This window comes from Triturus cristatus, chromosome 1_2 (assembly GCF_964204655.1).
Source record: "Triturus cristatus chromosome 1_2, aTriCri1.1, whole genome shotgun sequence".
Classification (NCBI taxonomy): Eukaryota; Metazoa; Chordata; class Amphibia; order Caudata; family Salamandridae; genus Triturus; species Triturus cristatus.
In genome coordinates, this window is record NC_140580.1 from 1,048,475,027 (window position 1) to 1,048,491,779 (window position 16,753).

Here is a 16,753-nt window from a genome sequence, read left to right on the forward strand (position 1 = left end):
TGCAGCAAATAAACCTCTTGTGGTGCAGCCCTTTACCAAGTGATTTCGCCTCACAATCAAGGCATAGCAACAAACTTTGTGATTGCCAATTCGCACTGGTCAAATGATGATTATATATCCCTGGAGATACAAAGGAGATGCGCAGAAAAAAGCACAGTATATGAGCGCTTGCAACATACCATTGGCAAATCAAGAAAGGTACTTCTCAAACATTCTGAACAATCACAGCCAAGTTTCGCTTTATTTGCTTGATGAGCAGTTAAAGCTTGCAACCTTTCGCATTGGCTCATTTGTAGCTCTGCCTTGAATCTGTGAATCAAAATCTTGGCATTCCCCAGTCTTTTCCTTCTGTAGTGACATTCATGTATTTTCCCAATGAGCCTTCTTTAATAAGAAACATATTCTGAAAATGTAAGGTGACTCCTTTAGAAATTCGGTTTTTGTTTATGACTTCATTTAGAGGTTGGCAGGTGCTGGGCAGTCGCTTAAAAGGGCAGATGCCCCATCTGCCACCCTGCTGTCTTCCTGACCTTCAGGGTTTCTGAAAGGGGAGCCTCAGCTGGCTGCACTGTTAGAATCCCTGGTTCTGTTGGCACATCTGCCTCTGGGCCACCTGGCCATAGTGACAGTCACCTTGCTCAGTTTTGGTCTGGGCAATCACCACTGGATTCCCCTTGTCTGGACTGGCATGAACGGCCTGGTGACGCCGGGCAAATTAATAAATCAATGGCCCTGATACTGAAGGTCATTTCGTTTTTCTTTTTTCAGAAACAAATCACAGGATTGGGTGGAAGTGTGTTGTTTCTGAAAAATAAAAACAAATGAGTGAGCCAAAAAACACATGGTGGCCCGCCCAGCATTAGCAGTGACAGAAGTGCACTTAACACATGGGGGGATGCAGTTTTGTCACAGAGATTACCGCCAGGTCGAAAAACACAGACCAGTAATGAGGCAGAACAAGACTGACCTTGGGACCAACTCCCACGCCCTGTAAGGATCTCACCATCAGACCAGGATAGCCTCAACCAGATTGTTGACTCCTTGAAGCCTATTACAATGCCGGTTGTAAGGACTCCGACCGACATCGTTGGTTTCAATTCCGACTGGCTGATTTTGATTCAACCGGTTGGGATTGAAACCAGTCGGTCATTCCGGCTGGCTTCCGATGGGCTCATGAAGTCCATCAGCCAGTAGGAACTGGCCCGTAATCCAAATGGGCGGCGGTTTACGTCATCCGGATTGCGATGCACGGTTTCCGGCAGGGTTTCCATGCCAGCCTTTCCAACATGGAAACCCTTTCGGAAAGCATGTTTAGGGGCCCCTAGCATGGCCCCTTTTCCTTTGCGGCCTCCGGTTGGAACCAGTGTTCCAGTTTAGTTTCAGCACATTTTTGGCTTGCAGTAAACTCGACTATGAATATCCTGTGCAACTACACATGCCTTTCTTACTAATTAGTCCATGAATAGGGTTCCCAAAGGTCTCTGCTATCTCAGTATCCCCAATTTGAAAATAAAACTGGAAGGTTACAAGATGTTATTTTGAGAATATATGGTATAATGATAGATCAGGTTTACTCTACCACGTCCATGCTAGTGTCCAAGACCACATGGCCAACTGCGGTCCAAACCAAATACCCAGACGGTGAATGGAAATCTCTTTTAGAATTGCATGGCAGATGGTTAACAGAATGAAGACTTGCATTCTACTATCTAAAAGTCTTTCTTAATTGGTTCTGGACCACTCATCATTTGCACAAGGCTGGCTTACTCCAACTTTCTGCATGCTAACACTGCAGTCAGACCGTGACCTCATCCATGTGTTGTGGGGCTGCAAAGCGCTCCAAACAATCTGGTTAAAGGTCTTGACCACACTCTCCACCACTCCTGACCCTGTAATTGTACCCATTTGGGTGCTCAGCCTTCCTACATGATTAGCATGAATGTACACTTTCCACAAATGATAAATGTAGATGGACAGCCATCTCTATAGCTAGTGCTAAAGCATGCATTCCGCGACATTGGAGATTCCCTTCTGTGATGTCACATGAAGAGTGACTAGCAGAACTTGTGAGGGTGGTTGAATGAGAACACTGGTCTATAAACTTAATGACTAGGGCCCGTATTACTGGAGTGCCCGGAGGTGCAACGGGCATCTGCGCCCGCTTTGAATGCCCCCGGGGCACATTGGTATTACAGAAAGGGCCGCAGACACTTGTGCATCCCCTCCTGTAACACCGATAGCGCTGGAGCACATAACGCAACAATACTGTCATCAGAGGTTGTTCCCTCATTTGCACAGGGGCATGGCCCCATGCAATTGAGGAAATCACTTTTCCTCTGCGCCTGTGCCATATTACAGACGTGGGCGCAGAGGGAAAGAAGCTGTCAGGAGGCACACTGATAGCTTGTCATCTAAAAGGTGGCGCACTGTCAGTACCCCCCCTGATGGCAGCCCTCTGGAGGTGGGAAGGGGTTCTCATGGACTTCCCAGACATCCCCTTGCAGGCAAGTGCAGTCACTCACTGCACCCGCCTGCAAGGGGACCTCTAATCCCCTTTAAAAGTGCTGGTGGGTAGCCGCCTGCACTGTGAAATACAAAGCAAAGCAGCCACTCTGTTTTTTATATGGATGCTCTGCCCTCAGTGCATCACAAGGTTGCAGCTGCCCTCGGGGCAGCGCATTCATCCTAACATAGCACATTTTCCTTTTTTCGCGCAAACAAGGAAAATGCGCAGTATGTATAATGCGGCCCCTGGTACCATTTCTCAGACCTAGGTAGAACCTGAATAACTTACTTTGTACAAATACATTTGTCCTGGGATTATACACTACAGCAGAGGGGGGAGGTCAAACCCCAAGTGAGCGAAGATATGATTGATAGACTCGGACATGTCAAGTTGGTCAAAATACTGCGCGTATCCTTTCTTACAACGGTATTGAAAAAGTTCTGATAGACCAAACTCTCAGTCTCTCAGTGGATTATATCGGGAGTGGGATGTACCTGTGATGTTAACAATGCAAATAGCTCTATTTCGTGACAGTGGTGACCGGACTATGCACTATACAAACTGTGTCTGTCATTAACATGTATTGTACTTCTGTACAGTAAGGTCACGACATATTAGTTTAAAAAAAATTATAACCAAAGCTACTAAAAAGTTACTTTAAAAAAATAGAGATACCTAGCAGGCAAAGGTATCTATAAATAAGGCAGGAGTCCTGTGCCAGGGCAGTGGAGGTCAGGGTCTCCACTGACCTGGAAGGCGGATGGGCCCCAGCAAGGTCTACCTTTAGGCTCTTAGTCGCGAATAAAAATCTGGATGATTCGTATTTGTTAGATAATACCATCTGGCCACCTAAAAAACAAAAAGTAAAATTCCTCTGCCCAAGTGGCCAAGAGAAGTGCTTATTTTTATAAACAGGTCTTATTAAAGTGATGTCTATAATAATCAAATCATCTGTGTACGTTTTCCTGCTGCTAACTCTTATTTTCATATTTAATTTTACAGGGAAATCAAACCACCACCCAAAGGTAGGTGTCTCAAGCATGCTTGTAATTCTATAATTATTTACAAAGCACTGTACAACGAAAGACAAGAGATGTTAAATTCATTACACAATCTACTCATCATCATACATGAAAATACCATTTAATGTCAGCAACCGTTTAATTCAGTACACAATGCGGTGTGCTAACTAGTGGGCAGAAGCAGAGTGACCCGGTTGGCAGCACCTGTATACAGAGAACAAAATCAAACAATTTCTACATGTGCTGAGCAATATTGGCTAGCACAGGTTTCTGCGTTTGCTTAATGAATTATGAATAGTGCAGATAATTAGGGTTGTCACCTAGATCCAACAGAGCAGAATGTCTCACCTGTTTTGGGCAAAAACCAATAGAGTAAGCTGAAGCCAAATGCTACTTAGTTTATGGACCCATTCGGGAGTGGGTTGGCCATTTTATGGGTGAGTTGGACCCCCTATTCGATTTGTGGCAATCTCAGGTTTCCTCACTCCGTTTTGCATGAGGCCAAGTAATTTTATATTATACCTCATCTGGTGGTTTCACATGTAATCACATGAGACTAAAGGGGTGCAATAAATTGGCCTCTCATAGCTTAGCTCTCTCACTGGCTTTTTTCATTCTGAGAACCAGCAGTCAACACATGGCATACATCACCCCCTCCATCAATTATAAATTCTGCTGTTCAAATCTATGGAATTATATTCTCACTTTCCTTGCCGCCCAGCATGTACTACAGTAAAGCCACTGAGGGCAGCTGACTTACCACACTACCACAAGTGACCAGAGGAGGGCATCAGATTACAACAAATGGTCTCAAATAGAGCCTTGTTGCTGGAGGAGAGTTCAAATGACAAACTTTGATTTGGTATGGCATTCCAAAACACCTGGCACTGGCCCTGGACTTCCTGTCTATTCTTGCAGACACTCTCTTCTGGCAAACCCGGCCTAGCACAGCTTTATAACCCCAATGTCAGGAGGCGTGGATGCGGTCTGGTGACTGAACCGCAAACTTCGAAAATAGGAAACCTAGGTGCTAAGCAAGGGTCTTGCAATTGACTGGACATTGAGTGTCTCTGATCAAATAGCTCCATCTAACTAGGCCTAAAAATCGGGACTATTTCTGAAATCTGCTGCAGTTGTGAACTTGTGACATGCAAATGGGCAAAACCCCACTAGAACCATGATGCTTTTAGCTATCTAGGCTGGCGGTATGCGGATTCTACCCTAAGCTTCCTGAATTGGTGGTTGATGGTTCTTTCAATGAGTTTGGTGGAATGGCATTGACTGACCGTCAAACAAAGTTTCACATTTTCTCTAGTTTCTTGTCCATTTTAGACTAATCAGAAGGCTCCATGATTTTGTCCTTGTAAGAGCCATGTACTCCAGAGGGGGTGACCTATTCATTTTAGTTACTCAGACAGAAGAGATATCAGCATTTAGTTTGATAAATGCAGATGTGTCAGCATCAGTCATCGCCCTACAAAGGCTTGAAGAACTCATTTAATAAAATAAATTGCAATTTAAGGAGAACTGGAGATCAATTGATGCTTTCCAACACAAGACAGCAGAAAAGAAAAATGTAGTCACGCTTTGCAAATAAAGAAGGGTTTCAAGATTTGCTTTAAGTGTTGTTTTAGTTATTCACAGAGGACGCCACGAGCAGGAGGAGAGGAGTGAGTGGAAAATGCACACAAAAGTAGTAGCTTTATGACTCATATTTAATGACTACAGAAGTCAGAAAGTTAATACTTTTCTGGAACTCACAAGAATCACAAAGTCTACACACCAAGATCTATAGCCATCATCGATTTCTGTGCATATGCCGAATCCTGTACTGGTGGTACCTTTCAATTACTTTATGTTTAGGGTTAAGGTGAAAAAACACCATTTCTTTCGCTATAATCCCGTTAGTGATTTTTTCACATCCATTTTACGCACCTAATGCAGTATTTTTATCAATGATTGTGGGAGATCACATTAAGTGTAAGAAACTATTGGGGATAGTAGTGAACACCCACAAAGTTATGACTTTGTGGTGTTTGCTGTATTCCCATTGGCCACCCGGGAGCCTTCCCCTCCGGGAGCACTCTCTAACCTTTAAGTTTTGACTGCACAAACTCTGCCATATTCCATCTCCAACCTTAAAGTTTTGACTGCATAAACTCTGTCATAGTTGTAAATTATGTTTGAGTGTAAGTTACATTATTGACCATATTTGTCCAAAAAGTAAATAAAAAAAGTATATACCCAAGTATGCAAGATGGCTCAGTGAGCTGACTGCTTACCACTCAGAAATGCAGTTATCTAAAGGTCAGGAGTTTGAATCCTGGCATGGTTGACTCAGGCCTCAATCCTTCCAAGGTTGGTGAAATAAATATTCCCAGAATAATAATGGTACTAAGAATTCTCATATATCCTCGTCAAACCTGCCCCTATGTAAATATGCATACTGATTGTTGCTTGCAATGGATTGCATTGCCTCTCACTTACCACTAGCAGTAATACCACCCTCTTTATGTTCTCTATCAAACTGCATACGTTTAAGCTGCTACCACAAAGCCGGTTGCTATGTACATACAATGAAGCCTAAATAAATATCAAAAAGTTGTATAATAGTAAGACCTATTGCCCCAGGGTATTAGAAAACGTCACGCGTGCAATACGACAAGCTATAAAAAAAACAATGAATTACTCAAATTTCCGAAGGAAGGGGCATATTATCAAGGACGGCGTTAAAATTATCGCCGCTTTAGCGACAGGAAACTGCGGATAAAGCGGCGATAATGGGCTTGATAATATGCCGCAGAGAATTCCAATAGAAGCCCATGTTCACACCAGAACATGGGCTTCTATTGGAATTCTCTGCGGCATATTATCAAGCCCATTATCGCCGCTTTTAGCGGCAGTTTCCTGCCGCTAAAGCGGGGATAATTTTAACGCCGTCCTTGATAATATGCCCCGAAGTTCGTCCCCGACTAAGGATGTGGGGCAGATTTACAAGCCACTTGCGCCGCCGGTGCATCACGTCGCGTGATGCACCGGTGGCGCAGCCTGCTAAGTTATATTTACAAGAACAGGTAAAGTCACCCTGCGTGACTTATCCTGTGCTTGTAAATATCGCCCCTGTTCACGCAACACTTTGCATGTTAGGGGTGTGACATGGGTGTTGCTGTGGGTGTTCCCACACAACACCCATGTCCACTGATGCATTTCCAGATTTACGAGAAATCGTAAATCTGGAAAGGCATCAGAATGCATGTGTCAATGCAATGTCTGTGCTCCTTCCTGCACAGAAACAATCTCCCCACGACGCAGGCATCTTTGCACCATGGTGCAAGGAAGCCTGCGCCGGCGCATGGCAGCAGTTTGTGCACCAGCGCAGGGGGAAGCACAGAGATGCGACATATCATTGTAAATATGTTGCATCCCTGTGCTTCGAAACTAACGCAGCGTGGCGCAGATAATTACTTGCGGCACCGTGCTGTGTTAGGGGCAGATTTACAAGCCTCTTGCGTCACTTTTAATATGGGAAAAATGACGCAAAAGTGGCGCAAGTGGCTTGTAAATCTGCCCCTTAGTTTCTTGTAGATCTGCCCCCAGGTATGTAAATATTTCATAAAGTGTTTAAAATGGCATATGTAATTAAGATGATGCACCCTTTTAAAATCGATTTGTGTCTGTTTTCCTGTTTCCTTCCCTTCTAGAACCTGAATCCAAAACCAAGAAGATTGTAAAAGTTGTTACTCAAACCCTGATTGATGGAAAGGTCATCGACGAATCCAGCGAGATTGAAGAATTCGACGTCAAGAAAAAATAAAGCTAATACGAAGATGATGTCACCACGACTGCGCCTGCGCTGTTACATCCATATGCACTGTAAACTTTTCTGTCATCTTTAACTGTATTGTTATGTTCGACATACCTGACGTAATCAAGGGAAGAAATGCCGCTACTGACGTATAACATTGTACCAACCACTTAAAACGAGTTTAATGATTTTGTGACGCGGTTTAAGAGACGTATATACAATATAAAATATGACAAAGGAAGTAAGAAGTGACTGCTCAGAAAATGAATACATTTCCTGGAGACAGTCCCAAAAGTACAATGTTGAACCTGAGAAAGGGAAAAAGGCTCTCTAGTTAATTTTATACATAGTCTTTTCTAGCAACCATAAGCATATTTCTTGCACAAGAATAACACTTTCGCTATCATCCAGCTTCGATCTCATATTGCAAACAGGGGACACCCAGGGGGTACTAAAAGCCAGAAAAGCTTACATTGCTTCATTTATTTGCCTAGTATCAGTTTGTACCTCACTTTTCAGGTGCATATTTTTTTTCTGACTGCCCTTTTAGCTCACCCTTAAAGAACGGTGATGGATCAAACCCAGATCTTTTGACTGGGTGTGAGTGTTTGATTGGTTCTGATGCTCCGTCCATCACCACCCTCTTTTGTACCGCTTTTAGCTCACCAGCAGCATAGTTTGGAAGCTGTGTGTATATTCATTCATCTTAGTACTTGTGAGGAAGTTATATGTTTGCAATTATCTAAATATTACATTGTCCCTGCCCTTTCTTACGAATGACCTTATCTGTTTTTTGCATGATGTCTTGATGTCTGCGCTACTTGTGTGAAGAGGCAGGAAGGTAAAACTCTGGCTTCCTGTCTACAATGGGTACTCGAGATTCGTGAAAACTGACCAGTAATCAATGGATGTGCCTACCAATGCTTAACATGCCACTACTGAATTCAGTGACGCTTTTATGCCCACCTTGGATAATCTATATTTGATTTAAAACGTTATATCGTCACTAAATAAAATGCGGAGCATTAGTACCACCCACTTTCAAGTCAGTTTATAACAGAAAACATAAATCCCATTGTAAAGCAGATATTCCATTTAAAGGGGCAATTCTGAGAAAAGAAAAAACAGTTATTTTTCCCCGGTCAGGCATCTCTAATAACCATCCACAACATACTTTCTAGAATGTTGCTTTGTTGTTTGATGTCTGCTTATGTTTTGAGATGTATTGTGACATCATTCGCTGGCTAGCCTGTTTAACTGAAATTTTAAAAGCAGATATGCATATGGGCCTAAATTATTTTGCCAACCACAGATATCTTTACTTCTGCACTCCATCATCAGCACTAATGGCCCAGCACTCTAATGGTATAAGGTTTGGTTTGGTCTTTGACGAGCAGCTCACTTCCTGTAAGCTATAAACAATACCAAGCACTTCCTGTCCCTGTTCTGCTTTTTAGATTGGACCCTGGGCAATTGATCACCTAGTATGCACAATAGCTTTAAATAAATGACCTATATATTAGGTTAAATGCGATTAAATATGATACCTCTAAATATGATCAAGATATTGAAAGCCAGATGGAGTTTTGTAAGATAAGGCCATATTATTTTGGAAAACTTCAAAAGATATAATTGTAGGATTGGGGTAATTTACTTCTTGACCGTGTTCCTCTTTATTCTGGATTTGAAGTCTTAAATAGACTGATGGCAATTGTAGGGGTGCGGCAGGGGATTACTGCTGATTATAAAATCATTTGGAAGGACCATCAGGACTCCACTTTCTGTGCTTATTACCATATGTTTTATGCCATTGGTATCTAGGTTTTCAAACAGACATTTCGCCTACGCCCAGCTGTGAATTGTATGGGCAAAAATTGCCAATTACCAGACCCATCAGATTGACAGACCTTGTACAATAAAGGCCTAAGTATGATGAGTACTTCAACTCTCTTTCTATTCCCCTCTACAGTAGAAATACACATCAATGTAGAAGTGAATTTACTTTCTAAGATGGGCTTCAATGGTGCAACATTTATCCTACACCACGAGCTCAGCTGGCGGATCTTTGGTGGCAAAAGTGATCTCTTATGCAGAAAACACACAGCTACTTTTTTCCGTTGAGAAGGGAGAAGAGATTGCAGGTGAATCTATTAAATGTTGTCTAGCAACTGTATTTCACTGGATGACCATCGGTCAATTATAGTGCAATGCTGACAACACCGAGGTTCTGATTTTTGGTCAAAATTCCCGAGCAGCACGGCAGATGATTTTGCCAGATAGCTGGGACACTACTAGGAGTAGCTGCAAGCTTATGTTATGTTATGTTAAAAGGATTTGTACAGCGCACGTACACCGGGATGGTTTCATGGCACTACTCTGATAGATACCTGTGCCCTAAGGAATTACTCATAAGCCTGTCGAAACAGCCAGGTTTTAAGGAGTCTCCTAAAACCTAGGAGATCGGTGCAAAAACGAATTTCAGAAGGAAGGGAGTTCCAGAGTTTAGGGGCAATGATAGCAGACATCGCACTGCCTACACGCTTCAATTTAAATGAGGGAGTGGACAAGAATTGCTTGTGGGCCGAGTGCAGATTGCGTGTAGGTGCATGCCTTTTATTCAGGCTGTTCAAAAATGTAGGTCTTCTTCCATTTAGAGATTTAAAAATGAGACACCAAACCTTGAAGGCACAACGTTGAGTAATCAGGAGTCAATGTAGCTGCCTCAGCAGCGGAGTGACATGGTGGTTCCTGGGTTGATGGAAAATCAAGCGCGTGGCTTGGTTCTGTACCAGCTGCAGACGTTTTGACAGGTATAAGGGGATACCAAATTATAGCGAATTGGCATAGTCAATATGAGACATAACCATGGCAAGAGTCACCTGAATCAGAGCTTCCTGGGTGAGTAATCTTCGGATCTTTTTTATTTTCCTCAGATGGAAGAAACAGGTGGAAATTACTGACCCGATCTGGGACTTCATGGTGAGGTCCTGGTTGATTGTTACCCCAAGGCTCTTGGCCGAGCTGGAGGGGGAGGGAGGTTGACCCAATTCCTTGGGCCAAAAGTGAAAACCCCAGGGATTTGTATCCTGTACTATTCATTCATTCATTCAGATCTTTTATAAGTGAGCTTAATAGTTCTCATGGATGGCTGGTGCTGGGTAGGAGGGGCTGGTTCTCTATGGTACAGCATGTCTCAACAAAACTGTCCACAAGTAGTACATTGCTAGTTAGGACTTTAATGTACTTTTATTATATTCAGTAGGAATGGAAGCTGTGAAGCTTTAGGGGTGCCCAAGCTGGTCCATCAGGACTGGATACGTGCTTTATTTTCAGAGTTTCCACCGACAATGCCAACGAGTTTCATCTATAATCATTGCATTGAATTGAATTTCCTGAAATTTGAATATGTAGTAAAATAGCTTGACTTTATGCAGAATATTATTCATTTCATAATGAGAATGCTTCTGATTTTAACTGATTTGTACAACTATCATGCCTGGAATATCTTCACTGTGTTGGTTGAACATTTTAAACAGAGAAATGTGTGAATTTGTGGGTGTCAAACACAGAGAACTCCAAAAATCAATTCTCTATGTACCATAAATGAAATCGTGGTTCTGAAAATCAGTAGAACCTCTGTTGTTACATGTTAGTCCTGGAATTCTTTTTTTTACAGTGCAGTTTATAAATACTATGCTTACGCTCTGACAATAGAGCATGCTGTAAAACCTTTGTATACTGTGTCTCCAGACCGCACGATTTTATTGTTCCAGTCCAATGTTTCTGTGTTCGGAGTTTATTAATATATTAAACATCTATTAAAGAAAATAAACAGCCTCAGTCTTCAAAGTCATTATGCAATTGCACACAGGGAACCATCTGTGTAGATAATTGAATTTAAGCCACAATGCACATATCTACTCAGAGAGTGATTGTTTCTGCAGCCATTTGATGTAATTATAAGGGGGCAGAACAATACAACGCAAAAAACAGAATGTGCCTTGTCAAATTAACCCAGACAAATCAATTGAAGTAAACTTGACTATGAGGTGTGTTCAGATAGCACAATTAGTATGTATTTTAGGGAGGGTAAACATACATGAATGTTGTTACTTAAAGATTTAAACAGTGTTAATAAATACTATGCTTGATCAGAATTCTTAAAAGCATTTATTTACAAGAGTGACTTGAGCAAAAAGTGTGTAAACAAACTCTGCTTTCTTAATCCCATTCCCGTTTCACTAGTTCAGAATCAAGGGTGTTTCTCTGCAGAGGTGAAATTTACAACTGAGGAGTTCTGCCAGCTGTGGTATTTTCTGTACCATGACAGTCTTAGGGAAAGAGATGTGGGTGCTGATATGTGAGTTGTCAGTGTCAACACCATCAAAGTCCTACCTCTGCTGGTATCACCAGCATTTGATGTGTCTTTCCCATAATTCTATGCAATTTTGGACCTGGCTGACCCTTCAGTGCTGCAAATTGGTGCTTCTCTTACCCCCTCAAAACGTGCAGCTCCCTCATCCCACTTAGAGGAGGGTATCTGTTGACTGAGCCACCAGTTGGCAGCCAATTACAAAGATGTACTTTAGGTTTAGAAAGGTTTCCTTCTTTCATGAATTGGAGATTCAATCAAGGCATATTTTTCCTTCTTAACGTTGATTGTTTAGCATAGCTGCAATCTTATGCATGAAGTTTGGCTGATTCTCAATTGAATGCACTGATTACTTATTGGTTGAATTTATTTATTTATAGCGCTTCTATCACTGGAGTGATAGAAGCGCTATAAAAGTACTCCTTTACATTACATTACATTGGTCCTGCTTCTTTTTTAGGTGGTTTATCCGCTTTATTTTCAGTTTAACTTTTGCTGTTGGGGTTATCTAATTGATTGTGCTCCTGGTGTTTTTTGTATTGCTTTTCTTTACTTGATTTGGGCCGAATTGGGAAAGGGTTGTGTGGTGATGAATCGCACACAGGATCAGTGGGAAACAGCTTTATTAGTTACAGGACACAGCACAGAGAGCGTGGTCCCTCCAACGACAGCCACAGTACAAACTGCCGTTGGTAGAACCCACGCACACAGTCAACAATTAAAAGGAACACTGAGGATGTAATTTAACAACAAACTAAGAAGCACTGCTAAAAGCAAGTGCCACATTACTACAGGTTGATTCGTAACTGCGTCCATTGCTATTATGGATACATGGACCATGTAACTCTTGCGTGCCACATCTTGCTTTGGTAGAAGATCCCATTTCAGGGGAAGAAATGGCAGAAGGGCGTGGCAGCGTTAGAAGTGCTAGTTAGCAGAGAACCCTAGCCAGTTCCTGCTACTGCAACTGTAAATTCCCTTCACTCACCAATAGTAGTCCATCTCTTCTATAACATGATGCTCGGCCACCCTGCCAAGAAATGTTATGATGATCACTTTGTTGGTAGGTTTCTAGGCCAGAACCTTGACCTATGTGCCATTTCCACATATTGGGGTTCGAAGCCTCAACACTGGAAGCCTATATGCTGCACACTTATCCTTGAAAAAAATCCTGTCTTTCCTAATTTGATTTTTTTGATCTCACCAGGCCACCACACCTATAGGAAGAAGTAAGTCCCTTTGAAGGAGATAGCAAGAGAGGTATTTGAGTCTCTGCCTCCTTCATCTGTGGGAGAGAAGGGTGTGGCTATCACCAACAGGAGTTGTGTATCCAACAGGAAGCCTATGTGAACCCTCTGCCAATATTCGAAGCCTGTAGAGTGATGCCGTAGTGACTAGCTCAATAGCATGGCTTGCATGTCCAGGACTGGTGTCTTTCTCTTGCCTCCATATTAATAGAACACTATATTATTAATTGGTAAGAAACAGTACAGTCAAACATACCACAACAATTCACTACATTGACTTATTTCAGCAACGCAGAAAGGGCAGCACAATGTGAAAACTTGTTTAGAAGTTACTAGAGTAAAGGCTTAAACATAGCAAATAACTGAAAAGTTTCAGACATGATGACCAGAGGCCATCTAAATGGAGCTGGGGACATATTTATTTTATTTTATTGACTTGAAATGTTGAACCCTGATAATTGACGGCCAATGCACAATGATATGAACCTTTTGTGTTGTTCACGCAGTAGCCAGTGTAGCGTCCAGAGAGGTGGCATGAGAATGGTATGTTTTGGACCCAGTAGAAGTCACGTAGATGTATTATGTGGCATTGCAAGTGAAACACTGATCCTTGCAAGAGCCCTAAGTAGTTTTTTGTTAGCATACTCAATCCATTAGGAGACTATTGACATTACTGCCTGTGACTTGCTGTTGTAAGAGGCCAGTTCAGCACAAACTCTGTGGGTGATAAAAACAACTTTCACTACACTAGTTCTGTCAGGTCATATTAGGGGCAGAAAAGGGGCACCCCAGACACATCTTCAGATTTGGTAGGTAAGTGAGGTGAATCTTTGAACTCTATTTCCATCACTGCCTCTCCAAAGAGACAGTAGCTTACAATTTAGTCTATTCTCTTATACTTGTGGGCATATTTATCAAACGTTCACGCAAGGCAGGGCAGCAAGCAAAGTTGTTGCGTTGTGTGAATGGGAGACCGTTGAAAAGCCCTATATCGTCTAAGATATGGCACTCTTCAGCTCTCTCCCTGCGATGAACACACATGGCTGCCTAGCGTTCATACAAGCACTCTTGCACCAGAGTGCAAATATACCTGCATTACAGACACCATTTTGTGTGCTCAAAGGGATACCTTCCTGCCCAAAAACAATCCAAATAGACATTTTATTCTAAGTGTGATGCCTTGGAGATCATGTAGTTGCTGTGTTTCTGGTTTTAGAACAGTCATCATCAGATGTTGATCTGTAACCAAAAAGTCATCTAGCCACCAAGGGCTTCTCGCAGGGAACAACTCTCAGAGTTTCTTCCCACAGGGGGTTTGAGCTAATTCCTCAGATCTCGCTGCCTGGCCCTTCGCTGTGTGTGTTCTTGTGCCTGAGTGATTGCCTGTATTTTTGTGTGTATACGTAAATGCAAGAGAGAGAGGCCCCGCTACTCCAAGAGACAGGGTCCCATATAAGACTTAAACGTCACAAATACATTCTCTTGGAGACCTGAATTCAATTTCCTCAATTATTCAAAAATTATCTCAGTGTCACACACTCATACACACCAGTCTTCGAAGGAACCAAAAAGACAATGATCAATTAATCAAATTTAATTTAAAAAAATATATGTTCAATAAATTCATCAAGAAAAATCAATCTAAAACAGGAAGTAAAAACATTGATAGATATATCGAAGATATACAGTAAAAGGAGAAACAACACATGAGACAAACACATTTGTCATAAAAATATGTTAATTTGTAGGAATCAATTAGTATGACATGTCGTTATTAAAAAATTCTGAACATGTGAAACTGTGTACCTCAAATTTAAGCAAACTGGGCATCAACGTGTTTCGGTGGATATAACAGGATAAGACTACCTTCTTCAGGACAACAAGAATATATCCCTCCTAACGATTTATACAGGATTTGCCTGCATCAAAACATAGAACATGTATGAGATAAAACCACACCTTGACGTTTATTAAAACAAAATCAGTCTATGGGGCATAACCGTATTCCTTATACTTTACCTAAAACAGTAGGCCAGTAAACCGTCTAGGTATTATCACTTTTCGTTTTAATCAAAACAATACATTCTTTTACAGAGATTTTTTTTAATTGGTTGATTAATCATTGTAATGGTCCTCTTGAAACTGGAGGTACAGAACCAACACCAAAAGTCACATCACTCCTACTCATTCATTATGTTGTTCAAGTATGATCAACTCACCTATGTTCACGCTAAGGTAAGATAAGTTCTGTTCGGACTGTTCTAAAAATTTGGAGACGAACCCTACATCCTAAATGAAACAAAGATAGGAATAGGCGTGGAGTTAACTAAAAATGGATTCTTATATCGGGTTTACCATTTTGAATTATAATCAATATTCTGAACAGGCGCCAAAAAACCCTCTGTTTTTTATCTGAACATACCTATTTTTTATAAAAACCTCTCTTAGAGTATATGTTTAAAACATGTAGAAGTAGACAAAGCCACTAATAAGGTGTTCACTGTATTTCATTACTTTTTCTTCAATTTAGGAAATTCCTGTATTTAACAAAAAGGAAAAAAAGAGAGTATAAGAGATTTTGTAAATTTATAGCAATTGCCCATTTGCCCAAATTGAATAGTATGATCTGAAACATAACCCACCTCCTACGTGGGATGACGCAAGCTCGCATATGTCTTAGCAGATAAGTGCAGATTCCTGTATTGGATAAAAAGAACGGAAACACTATGTGAAGGACTTGAGAATAACCCGCTTGAGCAGTCATATATTCAGATGTAATATAAGAAATGTGTATAACCCACCTCTACTATGAGTTTTAAATAGGTCACTTGAGTTGCAGGAAATAAGTATGGAGGCTTAAAAGCCTTCCAAACACATCCGTCTGTGGCTAACACCTCCAAGATGTCTGTCCTATATCCTAGAAGGGTAAACTAAAATGGTCTTAGCGTTAGGCTGTCCAATAGCACAAATAGCTTGCTAACTTATTTTTATTCTTAGAGGCAAACTCATTATTCTAAGATGGCAACAACCACCATAAGGGTTTGTCGCAGAGAAGTTCATCAATTGGATCTATTATCTTGTATTGTGTCTTAACTCCTACGGTCCAAAACCTCAAATTCCGTAAAACCCTGGTTCAGGCTGCTTACCAATGGGTAACGTAGCTCTCCGTCCTACGTCCTTGAGGCTTGTTTTCGCCCCCAAATAAAGACAATGCCTACGCACAACGCGCTCAGCTGAACAGCGTTTCTTTCCACATTGGCCCGCAAGAGATATTATTTGAACCGTCATGCGTGAGATATCAAGCCAATATGGCAAACGATCCCCCATCTTGGAATGTGGTAGAAAACTACCCTTCAATCTATAACTTTGCGATTGTGATTATTCTTACAGCGAGTTCAATTGCTTTAAAACAAGGAATAGAACACCTTCTTTAAAAAAAGGATTACATTTTTATTTATTATGATGTTGTGATTCTCAACTGACAATCACAAAGCACCATTATTCATAGGATACATACTGTAGAAGCTTGCTAGCGTTACTGTATGGAACCCGCATCAGTATGCCTACTCCTAACTGCACTATCACTGGGACAAAAGCAACTGCCTATCTATCCCATCAGAAACTTACCAGTGTTCCAGCATGGACCACACAAAGTGGACGCCCTTTTTGAATGGTTAGATAACCAACAATTAGGGGTATCCGCTAATAGATTTTATAGCCATTCCCTAATAACTTTTAGTCCTCTAATACGATTTCCAACAAAAGAGGGCAGTCCTAATGGATTTTAACAGCCATTTCCTG

General features: G+C 41.5%; 1 protein-coding gene across 2 annotated transcripts in view; it reads left to right on the forward strand.

The window, feature by feature from the left end:
* LOC146868637 (keratin, type I cytoskeletal 18-like) overlaps positions 1–11,165 on the forward strand; it is a 172,985-nt gene extending 161,820 nt beyond the window's left edge. For both annotated transcript variants that reach the window (XM_085612337.1, XM_085612327.1), the window contains exons 8-9: positions 3,509–3,531; positions 7,230–11,165. In XM_085612337.1, coding sequence (XP_085468463.1) covers positions 3,509–3,531; positions 7,230–7,342 — 136 coding nt within the window. In that variant the 3' untranslated portion in view covers positions 7,343–11,165. The remainder of the gene's footprint in view (positions 1–3,508; positions 3,532–7,229) is intronic.
* The last annotated feature ends 5,588 nt before the right edge of the window (positions 11,166–16,753 follow it).